The sequence below is a fragment of the Pyrus communis genome, chromosome 5, assembly GCF_963583255.1.
Source record: "Pyrus communis chromosome 5, drPyrComm1.1, whole genome shotgun sequence".
NCBI lineage: Eukaryota > Viridiplantae > Streptophyta > Magnoliopsida > Rosales > Rosaceae > Pyrus > Pyrus communis.
Genome location: NC_084807.1, coordinates 382327 through 410017, shown reverse-complemented (window position 1 = coordinate 410017; position 27691 = coordinate 382327). Strand labels below are relative to the sequence as shown.

At 35.3% G+C, this 27691-nt stretch overlaps 4 protein-coding genes and 1 pseudogene across 16 annotated transcripts; 3 read left to right on the top strand and 2 right to left on the bottom strand.

The window, feature by feature from the left end:
* The first annotated feature begins 229 nt into the window (after positions 1-229).
* Positions 230-3442, top strand: LOC137735696 (FT-interacting protein 1-like). Its single transcript, XM_068475142.1, has one exon. It carries the CDS (start codon positions 230-232, stop codon positions 3314-3316), a length of 3087 nt encoding a protein of 1028 aa, XP_068331243.1. The 3' UTR covers positions 3317-3442.
* A 428-nt stretch (positions 3443-3870) lies between these two features.
* On the bottom strand, positions 3871-6111 carry LOC137733515 (large ribosomal subunit protein eL6z-like). Its single transcript, XM_068472661.1, has 4 exons — positions 5760-6111; positions 4918-5024; positions 4317-4498; positions 3871-4205 (listed from the first exon to the last, which is right to left on the bottom strand). Exons 1-4 carry the CDS (start codon positions 6014-6016, stop codon positions 4050-4052), a joined length of 702 nt encoding a protein of 233 aa, XP_068328762.1. The 5' UTR covers positions 6017-6111; the 3' UTR covers positions 3871-4049.
* Positions 6112-6611: 500 nt separating this feature from the next.
* On the top strand, positions 6612-9822 carry LOC137734597 (small ribosomal subunit protein cS22-like). The gene is made up of 4 exons (XM_068473833.1): positions 6612-7019; positions 8253-8354; positions 8521-8820; positions 9550-9822. Exons 1-4 carry the CDS (start codon positions 6705-6707, stop codon positions 9586-9588), a joined length of 756 nt encoding a protein of 251 aa, XP_068329934.1. The 5' UTR covers positions 6612-6704; the 3' UTR covers positions 9589-9822.
* A 745-nt stretch (positions 9823-10567) lies between these two features.
* Positions 10568-15611, top strand: LOC137733488 (sister chromatid cohesion 1 protein 3-like; annotated as a pseudogene).
* A 2-nt stretch (positions 15612-15613) lies between these two features.
* On the bottom strand, positions 15614-27608 carry LOC137733304 (uncharacterized). Of its 13 annotated transcripts, none has more exons than XR_011068444.1 (10): positions 27486-27602; positions 27267-27322; positions 25858-25973; positions 25345-25457; positions 24461-24586; positions 23576-24307; positions 22081-22221; positions 18230-18279; positions 17225-17307; positions 15614-15933 (listed from the first exon to the last, which is right to left on the bottom strand). XR_011068444.1 is itself a non-coding variant. In XM_068472464.1 (9 exons), exons 6-9 carry the CDS (start codon positions 23733-23735, stop codon positions 17243-17245), a joined length of 417 nt encoding a protein of 138 aa, XP_068328565.1. In that variant the 5' UTR covers positions 23736-23834; positions 24270-24586; positions 25345-25457; positions 25858-25973; positions 27267-27322; positions 27486-27602; the 3' UTR covers positions 15614-17242. The 13 variants fall into 13 exon arrangements, 7 of the variants coding, with proteins under 7 accessions (XP_068328565.1, XP_068328560.1, XP_068328561.1 ...); XR_011068445.1 differs by having other exon boundaries at positions 15614-15924; XR_011068448.1 differs by having other exon boundaries at positions 15614-15924; positions 17225-17311; positions 18233-18279.
* Between the last annotated feature and the right edge of the window lie 83 nt (positions 27609-27691).

Here is a 27691-nt window from a genome sequence, read left to right as displayed (position 1 = left end):
AGAAAATATTGGAATGACAGAGGTTCACTTTCCCACTTTATAAAAGTTTGAAGCTTCCCTCCGTTTTTCAACCTTCTTTCAAATTTTTAACAAAACTGAGAGGCAGCTTCTTCGTCAAAACATTCTTTATGTCACCAAATAAACATAAGCACCGCTTTGTTTGTTTCAGATTGCTTGTGGGGCGTCACTTCCTCTAGATTCTCACAGCAGCCAAGTAAGCAAAAAGACAATGAAGCTGGTAGTAGAAGTGGTAGATGCTCATGGTCTTATGCCCAAAGACGGCGAAGGATCTGCTAGTCCATTTGTAGAAGTCGATTTTGTGAACAAGCTTAGCCGAACCAAAACTATTCCGAAAAATCTCAATCCCATTTGGAACCAGAAACTTTTCTTTGATATTGACCAAACCAGAAACTTCCATCATCAAACCATTGAAGTCTCTGTGTTCAACGAGAGGAGATTGCCTATTCCTGGCCGAAACTTCCTTGGAAGAGTGAGAATTCCTTGCTCAAACATTGTCCAGAAAAGTGAGGAAGCTTACCAAAGATTCCCTCTTGAAAACAAGTGGTTTTTCTCAGCTGTCAAGGGAGAGATTGGCCTAAAAGTCTATATTTCTCTAGAATCTGAACCGAAAGCTCCTCCATATTCTCCACCACAACCTCTAGAAGCCTCTCCTTCCAAGTCTCAACCCCAGCCACCAGAAAACCCAACTTCTAGTCCCTCTGCTTCTCCAAATACAGAGAACACACAATCCAATAGGAAAGTATTGGCTGCTATTCCGAAAGAAAAAGAGTTCAAACAAAAACCAGCTGAAGTAAGATTAACTGAAACATCCCACCACATGCACAAGCATCAAGTTCAACCAGGCATATCGGTAGCAACACAACCTCAAGGTTTCCCACTAACCATGCAGCCAGCTCACTCAGAAGCTCATCATATTCATAACCAGCAAGGCGACTATGAATTGAAGGACACCAGCCCGCAGCTTGGCGAAAGGTGGCCAAATGGTGGAGCCTATGGAGGAAGAGGATGGATGAGTGGTGGTGAAAGATTTACAAGCACTTATGACCTTGTTGAGCAGATGTTTTATCTGTATGTTCGAGTTGTTAAAGCCAAAGACCTCCCTCCCAGCTCCATTACCGGAAGCTGTGATCCTTACGTGGAAGTAAAGCTGGGGAACTACAAGGGAAGAACAAAGCATTTCGAGAGGAAAATGAACCCAGAGTGGAACCAGGTGTTTGCTTTCTCAAAAGACCGAATCCAGTCATCGGTGGTGGAAGTTTTTGTGAAAGATAAAGAGATGATTGGAAGAGATGATTATCTTGGAAGGGTGGTTTTTGACTTGAATGAGGTTCCGACCAGAGTTCCACCTGACAGCCCGCTTGCTCCTCAGTGGTACAGGCTGGAGCACCGCCGCGGGGAAGGGATGGTTAGAGGTGAGATCATGCTCGCAGTCTGGATGGGAACACAGGCTGATGAAGCCTTTCCGGATGCATGGCATTCGGATGCTGCAGGTGTCTATGGTGAGGGTGTGTTTAATATTCGATCCAAGGTATATGTATCACCAAAACTTTGGTACCTGAGGGTGAATGTGATTGAAGCTCAGGATGTGCTGCCTAATGACAGAAGCCGCCTCCCAGAAGTCTTTGTCAAAGCTCAGGTTGGAAACCAAGTGCTCAGAACCAAGATATGCCCAAGTCGGACTGCGAATCCACTGTGGAATGAAGATTTAGTCTTTGTTGCAGCTGAGCCTTTTGAGGAGCAGCTGGTTGTTACAGTTGAAGATAGAGTCCACCCTTCGAAAGACGAGGTGTTGGGGAAGATAAGCATGCCAATTGACGTGTTTGAGAAGCGGCTTGACCACAGGCCAGTTCATTCGCGCTGGTTCAATCTCGAGAAGTATGGATTTGGTGTGTTGGAGCCTGACAGGAGGAATGAGCTCAAGTTTTCGAGCAGGATACACCTGAGAGTTTGTCTTGAAGGCGGATATCACGTGCTAGATGAGTCAACAATGTACATAAGCGATCAGAGGCCAACGGCGAGGCAGCTATGGAAGCAGCCTGTTGGGATTTTGGAAGTTGGTATTCTTAGTGCACAAGGCCTTCTTCCAATGAAGATGAAGAACGGCCGAGGGAGCACAGATCCTTATTGTGTGGCTAAGTACGGCCAGAAATGGGTTCGCACCAGAACAATTCTCGACACATTGAGTCCTAAATGGAATGAGCAATACACATGGGAAGTGTATGATCCCTGCACAGTGATCACATTGGGAGTTTTTGACAACTGCCACCTAGGTGGAGGTGAGAAGCAAACATCAACTGCAGGTAACGGAGCAAGAGATTCGCGAATTGGGAAGGTGCGTATTCGACTATCAACACTTGAAGCTCATCGGATGTATACGCATTCGTATCCTCTCCTAGTTCTGCAGCCTAATGGAGTAAAGAAAATGGGCGAGCTTCAACTAGCTGTTCGATTTACCACCCTCTCCATAGCTAACATGATATATGTTTACAGGCAACCCCTGCTGCCAAAAATGCATTACTTACATCCTTTCACAGTGAACCAAGTCGATAATCTACGATACCAAGCAATGAACATCGTAGCAGTGAGACTTGGCAGAGCTGAACCGCCTCTGAGAAAAGAAGTGGTGGAGTACATGCTAGATGTTGATTCCCACATGTGGAGCATGAGGAGAAGCAAGGCCAACTTCTTTCGAATTATGTCATTGCTTTCTGGTATATTTTCCATGAACCGGTGGTTTACTGATGTATGCAACTGGAAGAACTCCATGACCACTGTTCTTGTTCACATTCTCTTTCTGATACTGGTCTGGTATCCAGAGTTGATACTTCCAACTCTTTTTGTCTACATGTTCCTCATCGGAATGTGGAACTACAGGTTCAGGCCTAGAGATCCTCCTCATATGGATACCAAACTTTCATGGGCAGAGACAGTTCACCCAGACGAGCTTGATGAAGAGTTTGACACATTTCCAAGCTCTAGACCCCACGATATAGTTCGAATGAGGTACGACCGGATCAGAAGCGTAGCAGGAAGGATACAGACAGTTGTCGGTGACATAGCAACGCAAGGGGAGAGATTTCAGTCGCTACTCAGCTGGAGAGACCCAAGAGCAACTAGCATTTTCGTACTGTTCTGTCTTTGTGCAGCTGTGGTGCTTTACGTGACTCCATTCAGGGTGGTTTCTTTGGTTACAGGGTTGTATTACTTGAGACACCCCAGATTCCGGAGCAAGCTGCCTTCTGCACCCAGCAATTTCTTCAAGAGACTTCCCGCTCGGACCGACAGCTTACTCTGAAACTACTTTGTGACAAGTCCTAATGTAAACTGTAACTAGCTTACCTTCATTAAACCTTGAGCTTGAATAAATGCCCAGTTTTATGCTGGTGCTGCTGTTTTCTGTGTTGGCTACTGGGTTACTATACTGTCCACTATATAAATATACAGAAGTGTTTTTACAGATTGATGTTCGAATACTGCTTTTCTCCTTGCACGCTCGTATTTACTTAGCCCTTGGCGCTCAAGGAGTGGAGCGGGGTGTGTGAGAACCGCTACCCTTTTCACGTAGCTGAAAGAAAACATTGCATAAACTTTCACGGAATTGGATCCTCTTGACCGGACAACACGGACCATTTAATTTTGATCCAACAGCTACAATTATTATAACTTTTAAAGAAACCCCTGTTTGTAGCGTTGGATCAAAATCCAACGGCCCGTGTCGTCCGGTTAAGAGGAGGGGTTAAGAGGATCCCAGGGCAATGCCTCGGACAGGATCCAATTCCAACTTTCACAATGCGCCTTGAGCCCACCGTTAGCTCATGTCGCATGACATGGATGTGAGAGTAGAGATCGTAGGTTCAAGCCTCATTCAATTTAAAGGAAAAAGAAACTTCGCACAACGCATGAAACATCTGATCAGATGTCAATTACAAATAAAACTTAAAAGAGTACAACTACTAGGATCGAGTTCAAACAAAAATGGAATGTTTGTAGCATAGGAAAGCAAAATCTAACACTTTTCGGCTTCGTCTCTAGAAAACAAGCTCATGAGGCTTCATGCCTTGCTTGAGAGAAAACCTCGCGGCCAAATAAGTCTTCAAATCTGAAATTTTCTCTATGGAGTTAATTAAGGGTGTATCAACAGCCTTCTGGTCTTCTTTTTTCTCCTGGGGCAGTACATTTTTATCCTACAATTTGAAGAAAGAAATCAAAGGTTAGAAGACAACAACAAAAAAAGACAGCCGAATGAATGACCATCCACAGTATACACTCAATACAATAAAGGATAGAAAACCAACCTCCTTCTCTGCTTCAAAGAATTCGCCTTCTCCCTTCTTCTTTTTCGCCTGGACTTCCTTTGCAAAATACTTGTCATCAAACTTATCAACATTAACCCCAGAGATGTCAATCTTAGTTGAAGTTCCAATAACGTAAGATTGGTTCACACGTCTTAGAGGAACTCCGTTAATCTTGAATGGTCCTGAAATGACAAGAAAGAACAGTAAGAAACACTCCAATACAGTGATACAAGGCACAGAAGGAATAGAAACTACCAGTCTCAATCACCAACATGCAAAGCCAAGTGGTCTCCTGAACTTACGTTCAAACACACTAACAAAAATTAATCACTTTAACCACACAATGTAAACAATGACCTGTTTCCATGTGCATTTGCCACTGCTTCATCAAATTACAACAACTAAATGTTCATGAGCATTTTTCCTTTATAATATATATTTGTATTTTGTACTAATATGGATTAAACCAAGTTACCATCTAAAAAAATGATATCAAACAGCGGCGCAATTGACAAAGGATTAAGAACTAATAAATCAACCAAACCAAATTGATAATAACGAACTGAAACAGACGACATTTACGAAGAACAAGAGAACTTACCAGTGACCAAAAGCAAGCCAGAAGAAAGCTGCTTCAGAAACACAACCCTCTTCCCCTTGAACCTCCCGGCAAGAAGAATCAACACAGTACCAGGTGTAATGCTGGCCCTACACAATATAAAGAAAGATTAAACCTAAATATTATTAAAGATCGAGAGAAGCACAGAAAGGTTACTACAACAGAAAACTTATCTGAGCCCTATACAAACCGATTCCAATTTAAAGTACACACTACAAAAGAAAAAGAAAAACATTTCCATCTCGCAATTTTTGTGTGTTAGGTCCCGAAAAGAAGATGTGATAAAATTTCTACTCTCCATGTTGTAATTCTACTCTATATATCTTCTCTTTCGAAGCTCCCAAAATTTATATCCTCATGATTGAAATGGGTGTTAAAAATCATAAATGGAAACCGACTAAAAAGACGTTAAAACGAATGCACGCACATTCGCACATTCATACATCACACCTCAACACTTTCCACAGTTCAGGTGCCAATCTAAATGCAGAGCAATAATACCCATGTGTACCCACCCAAATGGCCCAACTGTGCATACAAAATCCCACCTATTTCTCAATTTTGAGAATTTTACGGTATTTTTGGGGCAAAAAAATAAAATTCTACAACCTAAAACTACATATACGATAAGAAGGTAGTCATTCAAAAACCTACGTTAAAAAGTCGCAGAATTCACACAATAATCACACAGGAGCACACATTTTCTCAGAATCCACACGCATTAAGACAACAATTCAACATATTTTCTCATCAATCAACAGCCAAAAAGAAACACACACATACACAGTATCTATAGATACAGAGATTGAGAAACAGGGATAGACCTGAGCTTTGTGGGCTTGGGCTTGCGCTTGTTGACAAGAGGCTTCTTGACGTCGTCGGCGGGGTAAAACTTGGGAGGCTTGACAGCGGGGGCGTCGGCGGCGGGCTTCTTGTCGTGGCAGGGAAAAGTGCCGCCGTTCTTGGCCTTGATAGCCCAAAGGCCTCGCTTGTGGTACATCTTGGACCTCGAGTATTTCCCAATCCCTCTGATGAGATCTGGGTTTCTGGTGACCTTTGGAGTCCTCTGCTTAGGCGCCATCGCTAACACTCGGTGGTGAAGATACGCTCTCTCTCTGTATCAGTTGCTCGCCGTCTACGAAAGGCGCGGCCACAAAACACACTGGGGAAGAAAGTTGGGGTATATATATGGGCCGAACCCTTAAAACCCTTGACCTAACCTCTAAATTGACCACTCGCCACCATCCACTTTAAACTGCAATTTTCGTAAAATAACCATTTTGTTCAATCTACTTTCCTAATTTTATTAGGGTAATTTCCACTTTATTGTCATCGACAAAATTCCATCTTACTATTTTTTTTTATATTACTTTCATATTTAAAGTTTAATTTTTCTGTTGTTTTAATACTTTCGTTAGTTAAACTGTTATATTTTCTATTTATTGATTCTCATTTGAGAGCGTCGTGAAATTCACAGTTTATTACACTTAACTTTTTTTTGTCCCATTTTTTTAACCTAAAGTTATGTTTTACCCCTAAATTCGTATTTGTTTATAATAAGAAAAAGAAAAAATTGTTCAAAATGAAAAATGAGAAAGAGGTCCAATAATATGTTATCTCACCCGCGGGTGAGAGACACCAAGACCAAAATCTCAGCTAGATAATGAGATAATGAAAGAAATTGAAAGCCTTCCTCCCCAGTCCTTTCCCACCCTATCACTCCCACTCTCCTCCCTAAAACCCCATTAACCCGCATTCCTGAACCAAAAATGGCTACAATCTCATCCATATTCTCACCACCCAATCTCCTTCACCAATCCACAAATCCCATCAAAACCTCACCAAAACTGCCCCTCCAAATCCTCAAACCGACCCAATTTCAGGGCTATCACAAACTCACCTCCTCCTATCTGACTCTGACCCCCAGACACTCACAGAGGCTCTTCGCTGTTGCCGAGGAAGTCGCGGCAGACCCAGTTTCGAAGGCGGCCAGGAGAGTCTACATTGGTAACATTCCCAGGACTGTGGATAATGCTGAGCTTACCAAAATTGTTGAGGAACATGGTGCTGTCGAGAAGGCTGAGGTATTTGGAAAATTTACATATTTCTTTTGCCTCCCTCTTGTTTTTTCATACATTGTACTGCTTTAATTGTTGGGCCGTTGAAGATTTGAGAGCTCAAGAGTGATTGGTAGTTGGTTAGGATAATTTAATTGGTGCAAAGGGAATTTCAGTTTATGAATCTGATTTTGCTTCTCACAAATCTTCAGTTATATTTTATGAAATTTGGTTTTGCCTCATTTCATATTTCAGCATAGGTCAATGGTCATTTCATGTGCTAGAATTTTCAGATAGAAACAATCAAACAATTCTTTTCTTCAACTTAGGTGAATATTATAAAACCAAGAGAAATTTAGGTGACCTTTAGCCAACAAGGCTCCCCCACTTTTCGATGGTCGGGGAATGCAGCTTTACCCTTACTTTGAGAAGAGGTTCCTTCCACGACTTGAACCTGTGACTTTTCGGTCACAAAGGAGCAACCTTTCTATTCCGCCAAGGCTCGCTGTCACCAAGAGAAATTTAAGTGAATGTTGTAAAACCAAGTTTTCTTCAATTTATGTGAATATTATGAAACCAATTTAGGTCAATACCACTAGCTAAAATTTCTCTCCTCGACCTCTCCTTAAAAGCACAAAATGTTGAATGATCCAATCCTAATATTGAACATTTTGACCTCAAACAAACTACCCTTTGTTAATTTCACCTCGAATGTCTGCTTGAATCATCTGTTCATGACCATTCCTCCTAATAACAAATATTTTACATGTACTCAGATCAATGCAAGACAACAAAGAAATCCTTTGTAACAATATCTTATAAGCCTTTTCTGTATTGGGTATCTTGTTTATTTTGTTAAGCAGCATGCCAAACACCATATTAATGTTGCTCGAGGTGTTTTCCTGACGTGGTATTATGATTATTATCATCTTTGTCAGCAATAGTCAACCAATTTAGTATTTTTCATGCTCCAGTATGGTTGAATAGTGTACTTGAGGTAAGTGAGGATTTGCAAGTAACAGAACAATCTTTTAGCAGAAAATATTGGATGAAGCATGTTTACTGCTTATAAATGCAAGGTTTTAATGAGAAAAGTTTACTTTTGCAAAATCCAAGTTGGGAGATATGTATGGCTTAGCAAGAGCATGGAGATATGTGTGGGGATTTATTTCCTTCAATATACAAAATGCTTTTTTGTTTGGGTTCACTTTACTATAAGAAAGAAAAGAGATGACTATCATTCCTTCCTTTTGGGCGTAGGTGATGTATGATAAGTACTCTGGAAGAAGTCGCCGGTTTGCATTTGCTACGATGAAGACTGTTGAAGATGCAAATGCTGTGGTTGAGAAACTGAATGGAACTGTAAGTGTTACCAAGGTTCATAAGTTTATATTGATAAAAACACTGTTAAAAAAAAATCATCTACTGAAATGTTTTCTTCCTCTGCACTCTATTGGCACTTTTTTCAGTTTCTGGAAGATTTTATTAATTGTTGGAAATCAATTAACTCCATCTTCTTGTTATACAGGAGATTGGAGGACGTGAAGTCAAAGTAAACATAACCGAAAAACCCCTGCTACAAGCGGACTCATCACTTGTTCAGGCAGAAGAGTCTCAATTCATTGACAGCCCCCACAAAGTTTATGTTGGAAATCTTGCAAAGGAAGTAACTACGGATACACTCAAAACCCTTTTCTCTGACAAGGGAAAAGTTCTTAGTGCAAAGGTTTCCCGGGTTCCAGGGACCTCAAAATCTAGTGGATTTGGGTTTGTTTCTTTCTCCTCGGAGGAGGATGTAGAAGCTGCAATCTCATCTTTCAACAATACTGTAAGTTTCTAGCTGTTGTACCATGTTTTAGAGTGGAATCTAATTATAACATGCATACATATATTCACTTACACATATTTATGGATGTTCTGTTGAATCGTTGATACACTTTAGCCAATGGTTCATATTCTTATACGTTCTTAGGGCAGTTTTCGTACACTTTTTGATAATATAACATATGACAGGCAACATAAATCATTATCGAAAATGTTATTGCAAATCATGGCTGTACTACATATACCTAATACTTATGCATCTAGAATCACCTCCATCAATCTGACTTAATTCCATTGTTCAGTGAACTTTTTAATCTCCAACCATGAGCTAGAATGGCCAATTTTGTTATTTAATCTGCGTGGTATTTTGTCCCTAGTTGCCTTTTTTGTCTGCGTAATTTTCTGCAAATCTTGTATTATCTATCACTAATCAGAACATCCCATCTCATCCTCCAAGCTGTATGCTTCTTTGTGTTTCTAATCCTGCTGATTGTCATGTGTTAGTACTACTAACAATAATAAAGTACGTTGTCGATAAATGTTTGAGTTGGTACTGATAATATATTGTTCTTTTATCTTGATGGATTATGCTTTCCTCATGAATTTCTTGGAAACGATTCTTCCTTTATTGCAAATAATTGAAACTGTTTGATTTTCATAGCAAATCGGATCAGTTGCTACCCCTTTTTCATCACATTAGATCATTTATTGTATTACTTATTGTTCATTGCAGTTGTTCGAAGGGCAAAGAATTCGTGTAAACAAGGCATAGTAGAGCAGGCAGATGAGGGTTTGCACATGTATCTATTGTATCAGAAATTAGGATAGGCCACTTATGTGGGAAACAAAAATCGAAGTCATTTTTGTAGTTTCGTTTGGTTTTGATGTTAATGACATTGTCATGACCTTGAGGTATTCTATCATTCCTGGTATAAGCTGACTGGATTGAAAGTTATCAAAATGTATGATATGGCATAATTAGGGCGTCCGATTTTGTTCCAGCGTAGCTTGGTTGAAACTGCCTCGAACTTGAACTACATTTGAGCATCCGTGGAGTTAAAGTAATCTTGTTCAAGCGTCGTTTTGGATTTGGTTGGATTTAACTAGTTTAACAGTGATTATTAAAATCGAATGAATGGCTTTTCTTTTGACCCATGTTGCTTAGTAGCACATGGAATGCTTTGTAAAATTGAATGTATCAAGAATTTGTGACATTTAATGTGGAATGGTTGTTAGCACATCCGTTTATGCATCAACTATATCGTGTAAAATACGAAAAGACTGATCTAGATGTTTTTTTCAACATTTTTACAATCGGGTGATTAATAAGTTTCCAACAAAACAACAAGCCGAACTATACTTAAAGGCATGGAATGACCTTGGAGGATGTCAAATTTAAATTTTAGATTTATAGCATAATTGAGGTGTGTTGATAGCGTTATGTTTTTTTTTTTATTTGGTTTTGATTTCTTATTAGAATTTAATTAAAAATGAAATGATTTATGTATTTTTTAAAATATTTGAATTAAACAAAGTAAGGGTCCAAATTAAGAAGGATGTACAGAAGGTGAAAAGGAGTGGTCACGACTACCCCGCTCCCAAATTAACAGCATCAAGTGAATGGCAAGAGTCGTAATTCTAAACCTCAATGGCTTTTAAGTGAATGGCAAGAGTCGTAATTCTTGTAAACCTCAAGGGCTATTACCTCTCTAAATAGGCGCCACCTTTCGTTTCCCGCGCCCCATCTTCGCCTTCAATCTGCCAATGACCCTAAACCCCCCGTCTGCTCCGCTCTCTCTCCCTCTCTCTAAGAATTGATATGTATACACACACAAACACAATCAAATCACTGTATGTATACGTATATATATTATCAGTTTCGGCATTGAAGTAGTGTAGAAGAACAACTCAGAGGACGAAGGCGGAACGATGTTTTATTCGCAGACGTTCTTGGCTTGGAAGGGACCATTGGGAACCGTCTGGTGCGCCGCCCACCTCCAGAGCCGGCTAAAGAAGTCCCACTACACCTCCACCGACATCCCCTCCACTGTTGGTCCGTACAATCCCCTTCCATTTCGTTTGATTGCGTTAAATTTGGGGTTTCTCTTATTCTGGGTGTCTCAAACTATAAATCCAATGCTGCCTACGATGCACAGACACGGCACATCGCCCGCGTATCGCGTGTCGGATACACAAATGAACACGATACGCCTCTGATACGGTCGGATACGCGTTGGATACGTATCTGGATCAATAGATACGACATTTGACAGATGGATACGGGTATCCGACTGTCTAGATACAGATATCTGCACCATGGCCTTTGACACAATTTCGTGGAAGAAAACCTCATGACGGAGATGACGCAATCTGGTGGAAGGACGCCTCGTGAAGAAGATGACGCAATTTGACGGAGGAAGGCGTCGCACGAAGACGACCCGATCTGGTGGAGGAGGCTTCACGAAGAAGATGACTGCTAGGTCGACATGCTGTTTTCTGTAGTAAAAAATGACACCACAATTTCTTTTATTTTTATTTCTTTAAAGGGTTTAAATGAGACTAAAGCCCAAAGCTACATAGCCCACTGAATTTACACCACTACCATCCTTTATTTTTTGAGAGTTTGAACACTATAAATTAAATTTTGAGTAATTAATTTTTTCATTGTTATTTAAAATATATGTTTTAAATATATATTTATTATATAAATTGCCGTATCCATGCCGTATCGTGTCTTGATTTTTAGAAATTTGACGTATCTCCGTGTCGTATCGTGTCGTATCCTCGTGTCCGTGTCCGTGTCCATGCAATGTAGAATGCTGCTTTCCCATCAAATTTATGTTAAATTTCGAAACTTTGTTGTCAAATCATTGCCTTCTTTCGACAAAGTTTTGTTCTTTTTATTTAATTTTGATAAAATTTGTTTAGGGTTAATGCTTTGTGTTTATTGTCGGCTGAGTTGCACAATTTTATTTGGTCATATGTTTGAATTTGAGGATATATTTATGTACAATTTCTCATAAAAACTTGAATGTGAAAAAAGCAATTGGCTTTACAATGTTTGTATGTGTTTATCAGATCGTATCATGTTTCCGGACGTTCCTATTGCACTGAGAATGTCAGGACACCTTCTATTTGGTGTTGTTAGGATATACTCGAAGCAGGTCGACTATCTTTACCAGGACTGTAATGTTGTTTTGACTATCCTAAGAAAGACCTTTGCTTCCATAGACTTGGATTTCCCTGAGAATGCAAGGCAAGCTCCGGTTCAGTCCATCACTTTGCCTGAAACATTTGATCTTGATGCTTTGGATTTGGATGGAGGCATGTCCGGTGAGGGGTAATATTCTCGTTAACCCCTTTTCATTGATCTTTATGTTCTGCTTCTAAAGGAACGTATGATCCAAATGACCTTGTTTACTTAGGGCTTATGATAATCATCAGGCAAGTCAGGAAGACATTACACTACGAGGTTGTAGAAGTGAATTGCTGTTTGGAATTCTCATCTTCATCATTTGTCTTTATTATGTTCATTCTATGAAAGTCTTAAAATATTTGAACATTGTGTCACAGATCAAATTCCTATTGCAACAGACCGTTATGTCACTATAATTTTTGACGAGGTTGGACATCTTTTCTTTTCCAAATATAGAGTTTATTGTTTCTGCTCTTCTTTGCATTTATGTTTGAATGGTAAGGTACTGGAATTGTATTGTTACTGAATGAAACATGTGTTATATTTTAGGATATCCAGAACGAAGTTTTTGGTTCAGATGTTGCCCCCATGGATGAGGAGTATGATTCCTAGTGCATTTGAATTTTTATGTATGGTTCAAATATTTGTTTGACAAAGCCGTAAATTTATTGGTTATGTTCCCATGGTTACAGCATCCACTCTACAACTCCAGGCGACGGTGTTCCAAGTGATTGCTTCACCCCTCCAAATAAAGAAGCTCCAGAAGTAGATGTTCCAAATGATTTTGTCTTCCAAGATTCTGTTCCAAGTAACTATAGAGAAACGGGAGTTATGCAAGATGTTCTTCCCGAAGACAGTTCCCCTCAGTATGTTCAACCAACAGAAGTTATGCAAGATGATGCTCCTCTTCTAGATGACAGTTCCCCTCAACATGTTCAACCAATGGAAATTATGCGAGATGCTGTTCCTCCGGAAATTGTTCCTACAGTTTCTCTTAATAACGGGAATGATATTACTGAACAAGAAAAATCCATTAACCCACAAATGAATGAGAAAGATACACTTTCTCCAATTACAGAGGAAAATACACCTTCTGGTGGACCATCTCCATCGCCTCTGCCAATTTCAGGACCACGATCTGTTGGTTCTTTGACTGACATGAATGACAAAGATGTTTCCTTTCGTGAGTAGAGTTTCATTGTCTATAACGTTCTTAACATATATGTTAATATGTACGCATTAATAAGACCCAACCTTGTTTTTCCCTTGAATGTTTCTCTCTCCTGTTGCAGAAATGCAATCAACACCACATCTTGAGCAGCCAAGAGCAAGAGCAAGGAAGAGAAAGCAGTATTTTAATGAGACCCTTGTGTTATCCAATGAGTATGGTGGCACATATAATTACTGTAGGGTCATTGTTTTTTATGGTATTGATTACTGAGGTACGGTTGTGCATTTTGTAGGTTTATGAATAAGACACTTCAAGATGTTAGTGATTTAAATCGTAAAAGGAGGAATATTCCTTGCTCTACTTTGGCTGTTTGGAAGTTGAATAACAGTTTAAGAAAGGAATCCAGCCTTCATTAACTGGTGAGGGGATCTTTTCCCTTATGTATTTTCTCTCAGTGCTTGTTTTCCCTTATGTATTTTCTCTCACTGCTTGTTTTCCATTTAAATGAGTTCATTTATGAGGATCTTGGTGTCTGCCTGTAGGATTGTGTTCGGCTCTGCATAACATTTTCGACAGAGACTACATATCCAAACAGTCCCATTTGTTTGAGGGAGTTCTTCCAGTCTCTGGATCTACAACATCTCCTCCTCCAACAACACCTCCTCCTACAACTGAATTCTCCCCAGAGCGCGGTGTTCCACCATCTTTTCCTGTCACTGAAGCTTCCACAGAGTTTTATGGCGCACCATCTCCCCCAACAATTGAACGTTTTCATCATGTTGAAGAACATGATGGTGGAAATAACTTACCAGAGTATGAGGGTGCACAATCTCCACCACAAATTGAACGTTTTCAGCATGTTGAAGAACTTGATGGTGGAAACAACTTACCAGAGTATGAGGGTGCACAATCTCCTGCCACTCAAAGTGACTTTATTCCTGCTCCGTCTCCAAACTTAATGTCAGCTTCAGTTCCTCCATTGGAAACAAGCACGGGAACTCAAATACTGCTGACACCGGATCAGACAGCATCGACTAGATTTCACGAGTCTGTAAATGAAACACCTAAGACAATGTTCGAGGAGTGGCTAGGTCTATCAAATAATCCTGAGTTAAATGATTCTGCAGAAGCAGTAAGTTATTTAGTATTTGGTCTTGTATGTGTTCTGTGTAAATTGTATTTGGCTTTGATATCATTTTTGCTTTTTATTTTACTGTTTAGTGCCCATTTGTTGGAAGCCTTAAGGCTCAGGAAACTTTATAGAGAACCTAAGGCCTGTACAAACAGCTCACTTTATTGCGCACAGCTCATTAGACTGAGCTCTATAAGTTTTTCACTTAGGCCTTGAGTAATAAACTTTACAAAAATTATAGTCAACTATTATATCTACAAGACAAGTATTCCACTCATATAATTAAAACAGAAAATAAAAAGGTCAATTAGCAATTTAGCATCTCTCAAATATTAGTTATTTTCTCGGAATATTGAAATGCATGCGAAAATCATCAACCAAACATCCTGATTAGGTTTGCATAAGCTTTATGTGATTTTTGCTACAAAAAGATCAATGTGTAAGCCACATTTCTTAATTAATTGTCAAGCTAAGGTAAAACAAATTGATGTAAAAGCATGGTACATGTTGCCAGGCTAGAAACAAAGGTAAAACGAGATACAAATACTTTAATAAATATTAAAAGCTTCTGTTTCTTATAAAAAAGTTTGAAATACAAAACACGAATGCATATTGACCAACAGAAAACTGCACTACAAATAAGGGCAAGACTAGTATTTATTTTAATTACCACGCACTTCATTTTCAAGGGCCATATTTTTACTTGAAGACAATATGTACTTTATATTTTGGCATGGGATGGGGGCGTCCCCATTGTTCTCCCCATAGCCTTTTATTTGGAGTCTCAAGTATGTAATCATATTCTTGTTTTTATAATAATCCTAACTCCTAACCCTTGAATTGTTCATTGTAGGGTCTTTTTTTTCTGGAAGCAGATGGCAATTCACCAGCTGGTAAACTCAGAAATCTTATTTGATCTGTGATTTGAGTAAACATTCTTCATATTCATTTACTTTTGTATACACTGTTTTGATGACATATCTATGCTTGTTCCAGGATCTCAAGTGACACAAGGAGTACCAGGATCTCAAGGAACACAAGGAGTTGATTCATTGTCTGTTAGAACCAGGTACTTCTCTTTCAATTGTTTCTTTCTTTGTTTTATTTACAAAGGGTTTAGTTAGTCATGGTATTTCTGTACTTGGTGGCTCATTATCTCTATTTTTCTTACTATTCTCCCCGTTTGGTTACAGGGCTGTGGCTCAATTTTTAAAGAGGGAATCTTCTATCACCTCAACCTCAGACGACGTCACTGGAGATCTCAGCTTGGACAAAATTTTAGAAGGAAAAACTAGAAAGCTACTAGTAATAGTGCCCGCGCGTTGCTGCGGGTCTTAAAACTATTGGACATAAAAGAAGAAAACAGTCAATGCAAACTTGTAATGGATAGTTTGTAATTAACAGGTTTTTAGTATGTTCATGCTATTTAAACACAGAAAATATAATAAGAAAAAGAAGTAGAGTGTTGGCAGAAAGTGATGTAAGTTGCGGCATACCTGTAGTCAAGTCTGTGTAATTGATTTTAGTTGTGAACACCGGTAACATGTACAACTCAGAGAACAAAAAACAGCAGAAACTGAAGAAGAAAATGATGTGCACATAGAACATACTGCAGTAACTATAAATTAAGGTTAGAAGTGTTTTAATAGTGATATAAATTTGTGGTGAAGAATTATGTATAAGAGGATAACTGCTTTTATGAGTGTGAGTATATAACACGTCAAAACGATTATTAATAATTAACGAAATATTTGAAGTAAAAAAATTTACATTTGATGTTGAAATTCGAGATAATAAATGTAGCTGTAACTTATTAGAAGTGTTTAAATTGGCATTAACCGGTCGATAACAGTTTGTTCAATTATATTGAATATGATTAGACCATGTTACGATACGATGTTATAGGAAAACGAAGAAAAACTTATATAAGCTATTAGAAACAAAATATAATTGTAAATATAAAGTTGTGTCATTTGATTCTAAATAAGCATGTATATACTGACAGCAAAACGAAATCATTAGGGTTTTATCCAAATTAGGAAAAATCTAAAATAAAAATTGAAAGACAACCTTAGATGAAAAAAAAAAGACTAACACTGTGAATTCTTAGCCCCCCGACTATCCATTGCATTTGGTAATTTTTTTAATTTATACAAATAAAGAGTAAGTGAAATTGGATGCATACCTGGGATGAGAATTTGAATAATGTTTCAGAAAATATAAGTTTGTTGCAATTTAGTACAACAAAAATGAAAATTGATGTCTTTTGCAATAAAATATATTTAGTGATAGTGTTATATAAGACTTAGAAAAGTATTGCAAATCATGCTATGATTAAATAGTAGTTTATTTGGCAATATTATAATTTTTAAAACAAAGTTAAATGTTGGCGATCAAAGACGGATCAGATTTACGTAAATTGGTAAACTTAGGTTTAATTATATGGAGTAAGAATCATCATTTCCGTCTTTTCTCTTCAGATGAATTAACTATTACCAATTTATATAGATACTTTCTTCTTCTAACTTATTGTGAATACATGGTTAATTATTTGTTTGTCTAGCAAAAGGTTTAAGGCTAACATTTGGAAGTATAAACAGACATCCTTCCATTAAAGATAAATCCTGTCCATATTTTGTAAATCTGTGAAAGAACATATTAGATTAAAATATGTGGACATGGTATATCTCTAGTGAAAATGTCTACTTTTATACTTTTGGATGTTCAATTTAGCCTTTCAATATGCAAGCAAGTAATTTGTCATGTATTTAGATCATGTGAAAAGAAGATGGTTTGTATATATATTAGTAATAGCTAATTCCTCTGAAGAGAAAGCTTAGTAAAAATTGTAATTAAACGTAAGGCATTAACAAAACAAAATTAATAAAGTATTAATTAATTTTACATACCTTTGAATGTTTGCCTCTTCATTGTTTGAAAATGTATTTGTCAGCACTGTAAGCTCGTTGCTGAATTAGCAATTTTTTTTTTCCTTCCTAAAATTGTAAAATAAAGTGTTAAAAAAAAAGTTTTATGGCAATTAATTATAATATATAATAATTAGTTGACATCGATGGAAAAATGGTGTCATACGTAGGAAGAAAGTATAAAAACCAAATTTGAATGTAAGAAATAAAAAACAATTTGTAATTCATTATCATGCATTGTTATCTGTTTTATGGTAAACATAAAAGATGAAAGGTTTAAGGAACTTTAGACAATTCTTCTATTACAACATGGAAATATTCTCATGGAAAAAACATAATTGAACCATGGAACTAATTATCTCACAAATAATGATTGTATGGATACCTAAGACAAAACTGAACCAGATTTAAAGAATTGTACAGAGAGATGTTTTATAGCTTTCATACGATCATCAATTAAGTTTTGCATAATTATGTCCCATAATTTTTAGGAATGAAACAAACACATATAGCACTCATACTCTGAACTGAAAATATTCTTTAATTTCTTCAGTAATAACGTTGTTAAGGGAGAGAATGAAATTGGAATTTTATATTTTGGAGATTTTAGTGCACACATACATATCACATGTGCACGGAAAGCAGATTGAATTCAAATTGCAATTATATCCTCAATTGGCAATCTAAGATTTTACCATCTAAAAAAGTAGACTTTTACAAATTTATGTAGTTTATTGTTTTATGAACTGAAATCCCTGTCAAAAGAATGTAATGACGGATGAGGAATTACAATTTCATACCAACATGAGCCTTGAAATGTTACATCTATAAATTCTGAGTTGAAGGAACCCAAAAGTTGAATTCGTAGCTTTCAAAGAGATGCAAAATTTTTCCTAAACTATTAAAGGCCAGGCTCATGACACATAATCTCTAAGCAGCCAAAGACGAAAAAAACTAAAAGCTAAGATATTGTAAGTACATTTCAACTACCTTAGGTAAAGCAATGACATAGGCCTGATGTTCCAATGATGCAAAACCTGTAAAGTTGGGCAATTAGAAAAATTAATTCTTTTGGTTATAAATATTCAATTAGATACATTTTAAATAAGAACCAGACAAAAAATGCACATAAACGTGAGTTATGAAGATTGAGACAGCATAGAGGAAATGAAATAGACCTCATCAAGAGTAATACTACTGTAGTTTGTAGAAGGTGCCCAATCCTTAATGTCTTCAATTAGATTCATTTTAAATAGGATCAGCTGCTGCTATTTTTTCGATGTAGGACAATCGGTTCCTAAAGTTTCCCCAATAGAAAACTCTAACTCTAAAATATGATTATATACCAGAATTTATAAACAAAGTCAGAGGAAACATTATGATTATTGAGCTAGTATTGAATAATGGGTACAAAACTGAAACTTTTGGATGGTCAACCTTGTTTGCAGATGAAATTAAGCATCCCGAAAAACCAAAACAAATCAATTTAACATAAAAGTTTGTACTACTCACCTCAAATCGGCCGGAGAACTCATAATGGAATTTCTACCTCGCAATTTTTCCTTAACCTTTTCCATCTCAGTATTTCTAAATAGGACATGGATTCTATAACATTAGTTAAAGAAAAAATTTATCTATACTACACATATGTAGATCAATTCCCAATAAATGAAGATGAAATCAAGGTATGGAATATATTAATTTAGGGTTGGAAAATCACCTCGAAATTTCAGTCGACAGAGATTGAGCAAGAAAGCCGAGAGACGAAGACATTGGGAGGGATGGAAGAGAGAGAAGTGATTTGTGAGATGAGAAAGTGAGAGATGCAGAGTCTCTGAACTGGGTTAATTTTCTTGTAAATTTTGTAACACATCTTTAAAAACAATATTCAAAGTACAGTTTTTAACACTACTCTCTACATTTTCTATTAAAATTTTTAAACCTTCTCTTGATGTCACTCTTGATAATGCTACATATAATTGGCCATGTGTAAAAACAGGTTCTGGAAGATATAAACCAACTTGTTTAAGAGATTGTCCTTGACTTTTATTGATTGTCATTGCATAACATGCTCTAATTGGAAATTGACGTCTTTTGAAGATGAAAGGCCACTTATTTTCTGTAGCTGTAAGAGTGATTCTTGGTATAAAAACTTTATGACCAATATTAGTACCAGTAAGAATTTTAGCTTCAATAATTCTATCAAATAATTGAGTAACAACTAATCTAGTTCCATTACACAAACCTGAAGACTGATTTAAGTTTCGTAGTAGCATAATAGGCATTCCTATTTTTAATACCAAATTATGTGCAGGTAAACCATTGAATTCAAGCTTGTTTAAAAATTCTGTGGGGTACATTATTTCAAGATTTTCAACATTTGCATTTGAAGAACATAAAGAATCATAACTCAAAAATGTTTGTTGTTGTCCAGGTAATAAATTAATTATATAATTATTCACATCTGTAACAGTTGTATTTCGAGGTGTTATAATAGCTCTTTCCCTTAAATAAGCAAAATTGTCAAAAAAAGTTTCAAAACTCGGGTATGTTGCAAAAAAAATTGAATGGATAGCATTTGTAGAACAATCAATTATCAAATCTTGTGGTATTTGAATCAAAGATGAATCCCTATCAATTGAATTATTCACATTGTTTGCATCATTAATTTGTCCATCACCAATTTGTAGAATCCAATTTGCAAAAGAACTAATTTTATTTTTTTCTTCAATACTCAATCCATTTTTTGACAATCTCATATTTTCTTTCAAATGAAAAATTTTAAAATATGGCCATAAATAAGAACTATTCAATGAAGCATTTATTATATACTCTTTAGTTCCTTGAGGAATAACATGCAATATTTGTCGAAAATCACCACCCAATAAAAGAGTTTTTCCACCAAATGGAACATTTTTATCGAAAGCTTGTGAATTTGACAAAATATCCGAAAATGATTTATCCAATGCTTCAAAACAATATTTATGATTCATAGGTGCTTCATCCCATATAATTAAATCTGTTTTTTCAATTAATCCTGCAAGATGAGTTTTTTTCTTTATTGAACAAATTGAAGAATCAGTAATAATCAAAGGGATTTTAAATCTAGAATGGGCTGTTCTACCACCTGGTAATAATAATGATGCTATTCCTGATGATGCAACAGCTAGAACAATTTTACCGTCTGATCTAAGCTTACTTGTAATTGTATCCCATAAAAATGTTTTTCCAGTGCCTCCATGACAATAAACAAAGAATAGACCTCCTTTTTTTGCATTCACAGCATTTAAAACACAATCATAAACATGTTTTTGACCTTGGTTAAGCTGTGATTTCAAAAGTGCATGTTTCTTATAAAGTTCTTCACAATCATAATTTAATTCTTCTCTCAAAAGCCTATTTTGAATTTCTAACATTTTTTCTGCATTAGGCATGGGAAGATGATATTTTTTCAAAGAAGTAGATGCATTATTAAAAAGTAATTCTAATTCAAATAGCACTGAATTTTTTAATTCATGTTCTGGCACAATCATATCTGGAATTGCAAAAGTTTTTCGCAATTTATATAAAATGTCATCATACATGTTTTGCCAATGACTATCAAAAAGATTTTGAGGATTTGCTACATCACAAAATAAAATTATTGTGACAAACAATTGTCTCAATTGAGCAGATGATGCAATATGTGCAGCACTTGATAAAGCCTCAATCCATTCTTTATCATCACCTAATAGTCCTAATGATTTGCATGCAGAATGGTAGGAAGAATGTACAACACCATTAATTGTTTTTAAATCCTCAAAACTAATGGCGCCTTTTTTTAAATTCAAAAGCATTCTCAAATAATATAATTCATGCAGGATGTACATATGCTATTCTGCCAATTGATGCTTTATATTTTCTTGGCTTCCAAGTTTTTTTCTTTACATCATACAAAAATTTTGTGGGAATTTGTGCATAAGTTAGTTCACGTGCGTTAGGAAAATTTTTGTTCAATTCAAACCAGCTTGTTAACATTGTGTTTTCAAAAGCTTTTTGATTAATGATTGACTGTAGTGATTGATCAGCTGTAAAAACAACATTTTGTTCTAATGGTAAATGAACTGGTAATCGCTCTACAGAAGGCTCTCTATGATGTATGAAATATTGAAATAGTCTCCAAACAGCCTCATAAGGTGATATATATCTACAATTGAGGTATGCTAAAATCTCATCATTCAAATTTTCTTGAAAAACTAAACGTGCTCTATCTGAACCTTTATTTACATATTTGAATAAATATTTTATAAGCATTGATTGACAACAGGATTCAACATTTATATGTGCATTATATTTTAGTAATAACTCTGCATTGTAAGGAACAACAAATCTATTATCAACTTTTATGCCGTTTTTAATCACAAATTTTTCTTCATCTTCACGACGTTTATAAACAGCAAAACCATTTGTGTCAAAAATTGTTTCGCTTTTATATGGCTTAGGAAAGTTTTTAGAACATTTATTTTCTCGCATGCAAGGTGATTTTGGATTAATACAACCACATGGACCATGAATCATAAACTGATTAACAGTTTCATAAAGTTGTGGATGCAAATTTTTATCAGGTAATTCAGCAGAAATAATTGAGTCTATATCTGATGCGCAAAAACATTTCACATTTGGTTTCAGCCATATTAACATATGAGAATGAGGTAAACCTCTTTTTTGAAACTCAACTGTGCAAACATTTGTTCATGAGGAAAAAATGAAAACAAAGAAAAGAATAAAAGTAAATTTTATAATAAATAAGAAAACTAAAAAGCTTGAAATAAGTGCTAGAATGAGTTTTAGTAACTTACTTGCTTGAATTTCTCCAAAAGGCTTCCCGGACTTGATGAAATCAATCATATGATCAAGCTTCATTTTGAAGATTCTAGAAATTATATCAGGTCTATCTTCAGGTTTGAATCCTGGCTTATTCTCAAACTCTCTTGTGATTTCTGGCCATTTAACATTACATGTAAATGTTATAAACAAATCAGGATGTCCGTATTCTCTACAAATAGCCATAGCATCTTGATAATTATTTATCACATATCTAGGACTTCCAGTATATGAAGCAGGTAATACAATTTTTTGTCCCAAATTATTTGAATCAGTATCACCTTTTGAGAATGCATCATATATTCCTTTATAAACTTCACTTCTCAAATTTTTTTGATTTTGTCTAATATAATCTAATCTATCTTCTTCAAGTGTTGCAAAAGAATCGACCAAATATTGTTGAAAAAGTCTTCCTCCTCTTAACAATGTACTTAATGGTGGTTCTCGTTCTTGAATTTGATAAGCAATGAAAGCTCTCATTGGTATTCTTTGTCTTTTAGTTTTTTTACCTTTATAATTTTCATTCCATTTTAAATCTGGTCTATAACCATCTTCACCATATGGAAAAAGAATTGGATATTGCAGAGACATAAATTTAGGATTCAACTTTGTTACACGTTTTAATTCGTGACTTTTAGACTCTATAATAATATCTCGATTAGAATCATACAATCCTATATCTCCAACTATCAAACCACCTATTTCATCAGTTGTAGGTTGCTCATATTGTTTGCTATCATTTAATTGCCTGCCTAGCAAAGTCATTTTTAATGAAGAAAGAGCATCGTTTTCAAATTTATCTCTTGCCATTCGAAAAAGTTTAACCAATTCATTTGATGCATCAAACATTTTGATTAACCCTTCTACAATTGTTGGATCTAGGCTTTGATTGTTTCCATTGGAATTAAAAACTTTAAGTCGATTTTCCACCTCATTATGTGTATCATAGACATACAGTTGAGCAAATTTTGGAGACTCATTATCAACAGGCAAAAGAGATCCCATTAAATGACAAACTTGACCACTGATTTTGAAAATATAAGGGCTTGATCCATTGTTAATTGAGTTATCAACTTTGGCTCCCATTGAAGTGAATGCAAACATTGAGTTATAAGTTCTAATATTTTGTCGAAATGATAAATTTTTTTGCCCTTTAGTTGGATCAAGCAAATAATCTAAAAATGGTGGTGCTGGTTTTGGATTTGGAAACTTAATTTTTCCTTGTTGGCAACAAAGAGTGAAAACAGGTAGATCGTTTTTACACTTCGGTTTAAGAGACTCTTTTAGCCAAAAATAAGCACCACAATGAACACACTTATAACTTTTATCTCCTAAGTCCACATATTCTTTAACAACTCCTACAAAAAAAGATACAAAAACAAAACAAAATGAGCGTAATATTATTTAGGCAATTAGAAAATTGAAATTCATGATATATCAAATTAATAGATGCATAAATTAAGAACTAACCTTTTCTATTCTTTTGAAAAAATGCTTGACCCTTGTTCATAAGATTATTATTCTGATCATCAAGGGTTTGTTGAGTATTTTTTGTAGATTGGTCTAATACATTGACAACCTTTTTTCCCTTTTTATCTCTTAAGAGAACATTTTTTTCAACAACAGTCATGCAATGTGATTCATTGATATTGGAAGAACTTATGTTTTCAACATCTTGTTGAACAGAAGATGTGCTAGTACCATCTTGGTAGTCAATGGCTGAGTTTTCCTGAATAATTGGACTACTCTTAGATAAGAAAACATCGACATGGTTTTGTATACAACTTATTCTACACACTCTTTTAAATTGTCTGTCATAGTCAGATAAAGCATAGGATTGATTATTGACAAACTCTTTCTCGTGTTCTGTATCATTAATTGTTAAAGCATTTGCAAGTCTTTTTGACATGATGGAATCAAATTGTAATACAAATTTGAAAACAAATTAGTGCAAACTACGCTGAAAAAAAGACAAAAAAATGAAAAGAAGAAGTATCAACAAACACATAATGTGAAGATTAAACAAATATATACTATAATGATTAAAAAGAATAGATCACCCAAATTTTAAAATGCGACTGGAAAAAAAAAGTTATAAAAAAAAAAAGAAGATTAAAAAAAGTAAAGTTTAAAACTAAATAATTTAAAATTTAAAATTGCTCACCTTTAACAATTGAAATTTTAGAAAATACGTTAGCCAATCTGTTCAAAAAGGCAAACAACAAACAATTATTACAATGGACAATAGAATTTAGTTCAGCAACAAATGGCAAGACACAAAATATAAAACAAATAATAAATAGAACTTAAAAAAATTTAAAAATTAACAAAGTAATAAGATAACTACATTCTTACTTCTTATAGTTCAGTTGTGAAACTATGCACTAATGCACCATGTAACCACAGAGCAAAATTTATTTTGCAGATAAGTTTTCAATGGGAGTATCACTTCTTACTTGTCTTATCCACGCTGAGTGGAAACTGCAAAGATCAACAGTATTAACAATGTTTATTCTCAATGAAACACAAATTACAAAAAATAAAAAAAGCCAATTGATTTTTACTAATACATGAATTATATAAATTGATGGCTAGATTATCAAATATATCGTGAGAAAATAGGAGCCCTAAAACTTTTTTAAACAATGGGTGACACAGAATTAACAAATACACATGTTCAAAGAAATGTATATGTTAACTAAAACAAAAATTGTTATCACAATAGAAAATTGTTTGTTGCAAACATCTAACTTTTTTAATAACACAGTATATGACTATAAAAAAGCATTTTACATATAATTTATCTATGATATTCACAGTTTTACTAAAAACGATAACACAGTTAACTACAAAAATAAAAACTATCTATGGTTCCAAGAATCATGATTAACACAACGTGGAACCGATGGGTTTAAAATGTATAAGCTAAAATTAAAAGTAACTTCTCAGATAAAAAGGTAATATACAGAGTAAAGGAAAAAAAAAAACAAAAAGACTATACTGCATAGATAACATTGATAAAAAAAAACAAAACATTCTATTTTTATGATAATGTACTATCTAGTTATAAAATTATAACATAAAGTAGCTCAACATTATAACTTAAGTAAAGAAATATTTGAAAAGAATGATTTGATATACAATTTAGAGCCACAGTATTAACTACAATCAGACAATTGTCAAACAAAAGGAAGAAATATAATCTTGAACACAATATTAACAAAGTGAAAAGCACTTACAAACACAATCAATTGTCTGTAAACTTGACAGCTGAAAGCTAACTTGGCAGTTAAAATTAGAATAGGAACTGAGATGCAGCAAAGATTTTTTTTTTTTTTCAACCAAAATTAATCTGCAGATGATTGCAAACAAAGAAATAATTACTTCTCAAATAAATATAAAACGAATTTAAAATATTTCAAGGCTACTTTTAATAACAGCATAATAAAGATAAAGATTTTATCAACATGACTCTCAATTTTATGCAGGTTGGGATAATCCAATTTAAAAGAAAGGGATTTCTTCCCTAATTGTTGTGATAAGAATCACTTAAAGACAATAAGAACCACTCCAATTCATAATAGCAGAGTGTGCTCGTACATAAGAGATGCTTATGCAACCTCTGAACTTCTCAGAAGAAATGATGTTGATGCATTAGAGATTCATACAACTGGAAGGTACAGTTTCTTAATAATTGAAAAGTAAGCATACATGTTAACTACTATTAAGCTGATTGAGGGAAGAACTTTTACCACTTCTATGGATGTTCTATGCACGTTAATCTAATTGAGCTCAAAACTTCAACATTAATTCAAGCATAGGTAGTCACACTTTGCTAAGCCTTAATTTCTTCAAACACCAATATTTCCTGCAAGAAAAAACCGATTCACATTAGACAACGGCATTGAATACAGTAAAAAATCAACGAAACAGTCAATGCAATACGAAAAAACTTCAATATTACACCAACCAACCAATCGATCTACAAATTTTCTTCCTAATCAAAGAAAAAAGAAAAAGAATAAAATAGACAAACCACCTAAAACACCGCAATCAGCCAGAAAACCCACCTCTTCAGACGGCAGACGATCAACATGAACAGAGAAGCAAGGAAACACGAAGATCGAACATGGAAAAAAGCAGAGAAACAGAGAGCAGGCGAAAGCCAAAAGCAACGGAAGAAAATGAGAGAGGGTTCGAACACCTTCCCATATGTAGACTCACTCTACCAAGGGGCAAAATCGCCAATTCATGTAGCATCTTTTAAAGGGCTGAAAACTGTGCGTTAGATCAGGAGCAAAACCGGATTGGCACTGTTAACGAACAGTGCCAATCCGCTGAGCTTTAGTATATACTTGCTCGCCGATTTCAAATCACTCTAATTCTCATGCCATTTAACGGGTTTTGAATTGCTACTAACTTCTACAATTCTCAAATCACAAAATTCCAATAAGGGCATATGCCGAAACACAAAAAAAATCCATACAGTGATCATTTAAAGATTGACATACAAAAAAAATCCATAATTCAAACTTTAAAATGCAGAACAGACAAAGAAAACCCAAAAGTTAATCATGGCCATTTTTCTTCTTTTAAATTCCGGACAAAAATCAAACCACAGATAATTAGAACAACCAAACCCAAAAATTTCCCCAAAAAAAACCTGAACAACAATAAAATTAATTAGTCTAAACCTTAAACCGCAGCCATATCCTTCCTCAACAATTTTTAAATTTTAATTAAAACACAAAAAAAATGAAAAAAAGGTTAAAGATAAATTATATAACCGTAGCCATATCCATTCGTCGGCAATCTTTCAATTTTAGTTAAAACGCAAAAATAATTAAAAAAAAACATAACAGGCACATATCACATAATCGAAAAGAAGTTTCGCAACTCATCCACAATAATCAACAGCTAAATTAAACCCAAAAATTAATCATGATCATCCATTTGTATAGCTGGAAATGTTTAGCCCTTAATTAAAACACCAAAATAAAAAATTCCTCACTCACAGTACAAAACCGAAACATACAAAGCAAAACCCAAAAATTAATCATCAGTATTCCTCTTTTTTTTTTCTTTTTTTTTTTTTTAAGTTTGAGGGAAAAATCAAAGCACAAACAAAAAAAAAATAACACCAAAGAGATAAATTATATACCTGACCCAGAAAAAGCTAGGAAGAATAAAACCCTAAAACTTGAAGAAAAATGTTTCCTGCAACCGAAATGCAAAATCAGAGATAACAACCAGACGTAGAGCACGAAAAAACAAAGAAAACGCTGGGCTAAAAAGCCGAATAGCCCATATTCACAACAATCAATCATAAAATTTTCTTCCTAACCAAACAAAAAATAAACCAACACATGAATCAACATACCTGAACGGGAGCAATTCGTTTGTGCAAAACAGGGGAAAAAACGCCAAACACCTTCGAGAAGATCCGATCGGAACCGAAATCAAAAGACAGACGGGAAAACTAAAGAGAAACAGAACGACTGAGAGAAAAACGAAGAGGAAAAGAAAAAGTAGAAGATGCTTCTGGCATCTTTCCTATAAAACGCAACGTGGCCAAAGCTCAACCAA

What these genes read in the sequence shown, in the direction of transcription:
- LOC137735696 (XM_068475142.1), top strand. Translation starts at nt 230, where the DNA reads ATGAAGCTGGTAGTAGAAGTGGTAGATGCTCATGGTCTTATGCCCAAA.
- LOC137733515 (XM_068472661.1), bottom strand. Translation starts at nt 6,016, where the DNA reads ATGGCGCCTAAGCAGAGGACTCCAAAGGTCACCAGAAACCCAGATCTC. An exon ending in TGGCTTGCTTTTGGTCACTG is followed by an intron (nt 4,499 to 4,917) that starts GTAAGTTCTCTT and finishes TTGTCATTTCAG; the next exon opens with GACCATTCAAGATTAACGGA. An exon ending in TCTTTGAAGCAGAGAAGGAG is followed by an intron (nt 4,206 to 4,316) that starts GTTGGTTTTCTA and finishes TTCAAATTGTAG; the next exon opens with GATAAAAATGTACTGCCCCA.
- LOC137733304 (XM_068472460.1), bottom strand. Translation starts at nt 24,014, where the DNA reads ATGTCAAAAAGACTTGCAAATGCTTTAACAATTAATGATACAGAACAC. An exon ending in TTTTCAAAAGAATAGAAAAG is followed by an intron (nt 22,222 to 23,575) that starts GTTAGTTCTTAA and finishes TTAAATGGCCAG; the next exon opens with AAATCACAAGAGAGTTTGAG. An exon ending in TTTTGGAGAAATTCAAGCAA is followed by an intron (nt 18,280 to 22,080) that starts GTAAGTTACTAA and finishes CCAACTTTACAG; the next exon opens with GTTTTGCATCATTGGAACAT.
- LOC137734597 (XM_068473833.1), top strand. Translation starts at nt 6,705, where the DNA reads ATGGCTACAATCTCATCCATATTCTCACCACCCAATCTCCTTCACCAA. An exon ending in GTGCTGTCGAGAAGGCTGAG is followed by an intron (nt 7,020 to 8,252) that starts GTATTTGGAAAA and finishes TTTTGGGCGTAG; the next exon opens with GTGATGTATGATAAGTACTC. An exon ending in TTGAGAAACTGAATGGAACT is followed by an intron (nt 8,355 to 8,520) that starts GTAAGTGTTACC and finishes CTTGTTATACAG; the next exon opens with GAGATTGGAGGACGTGAAGT.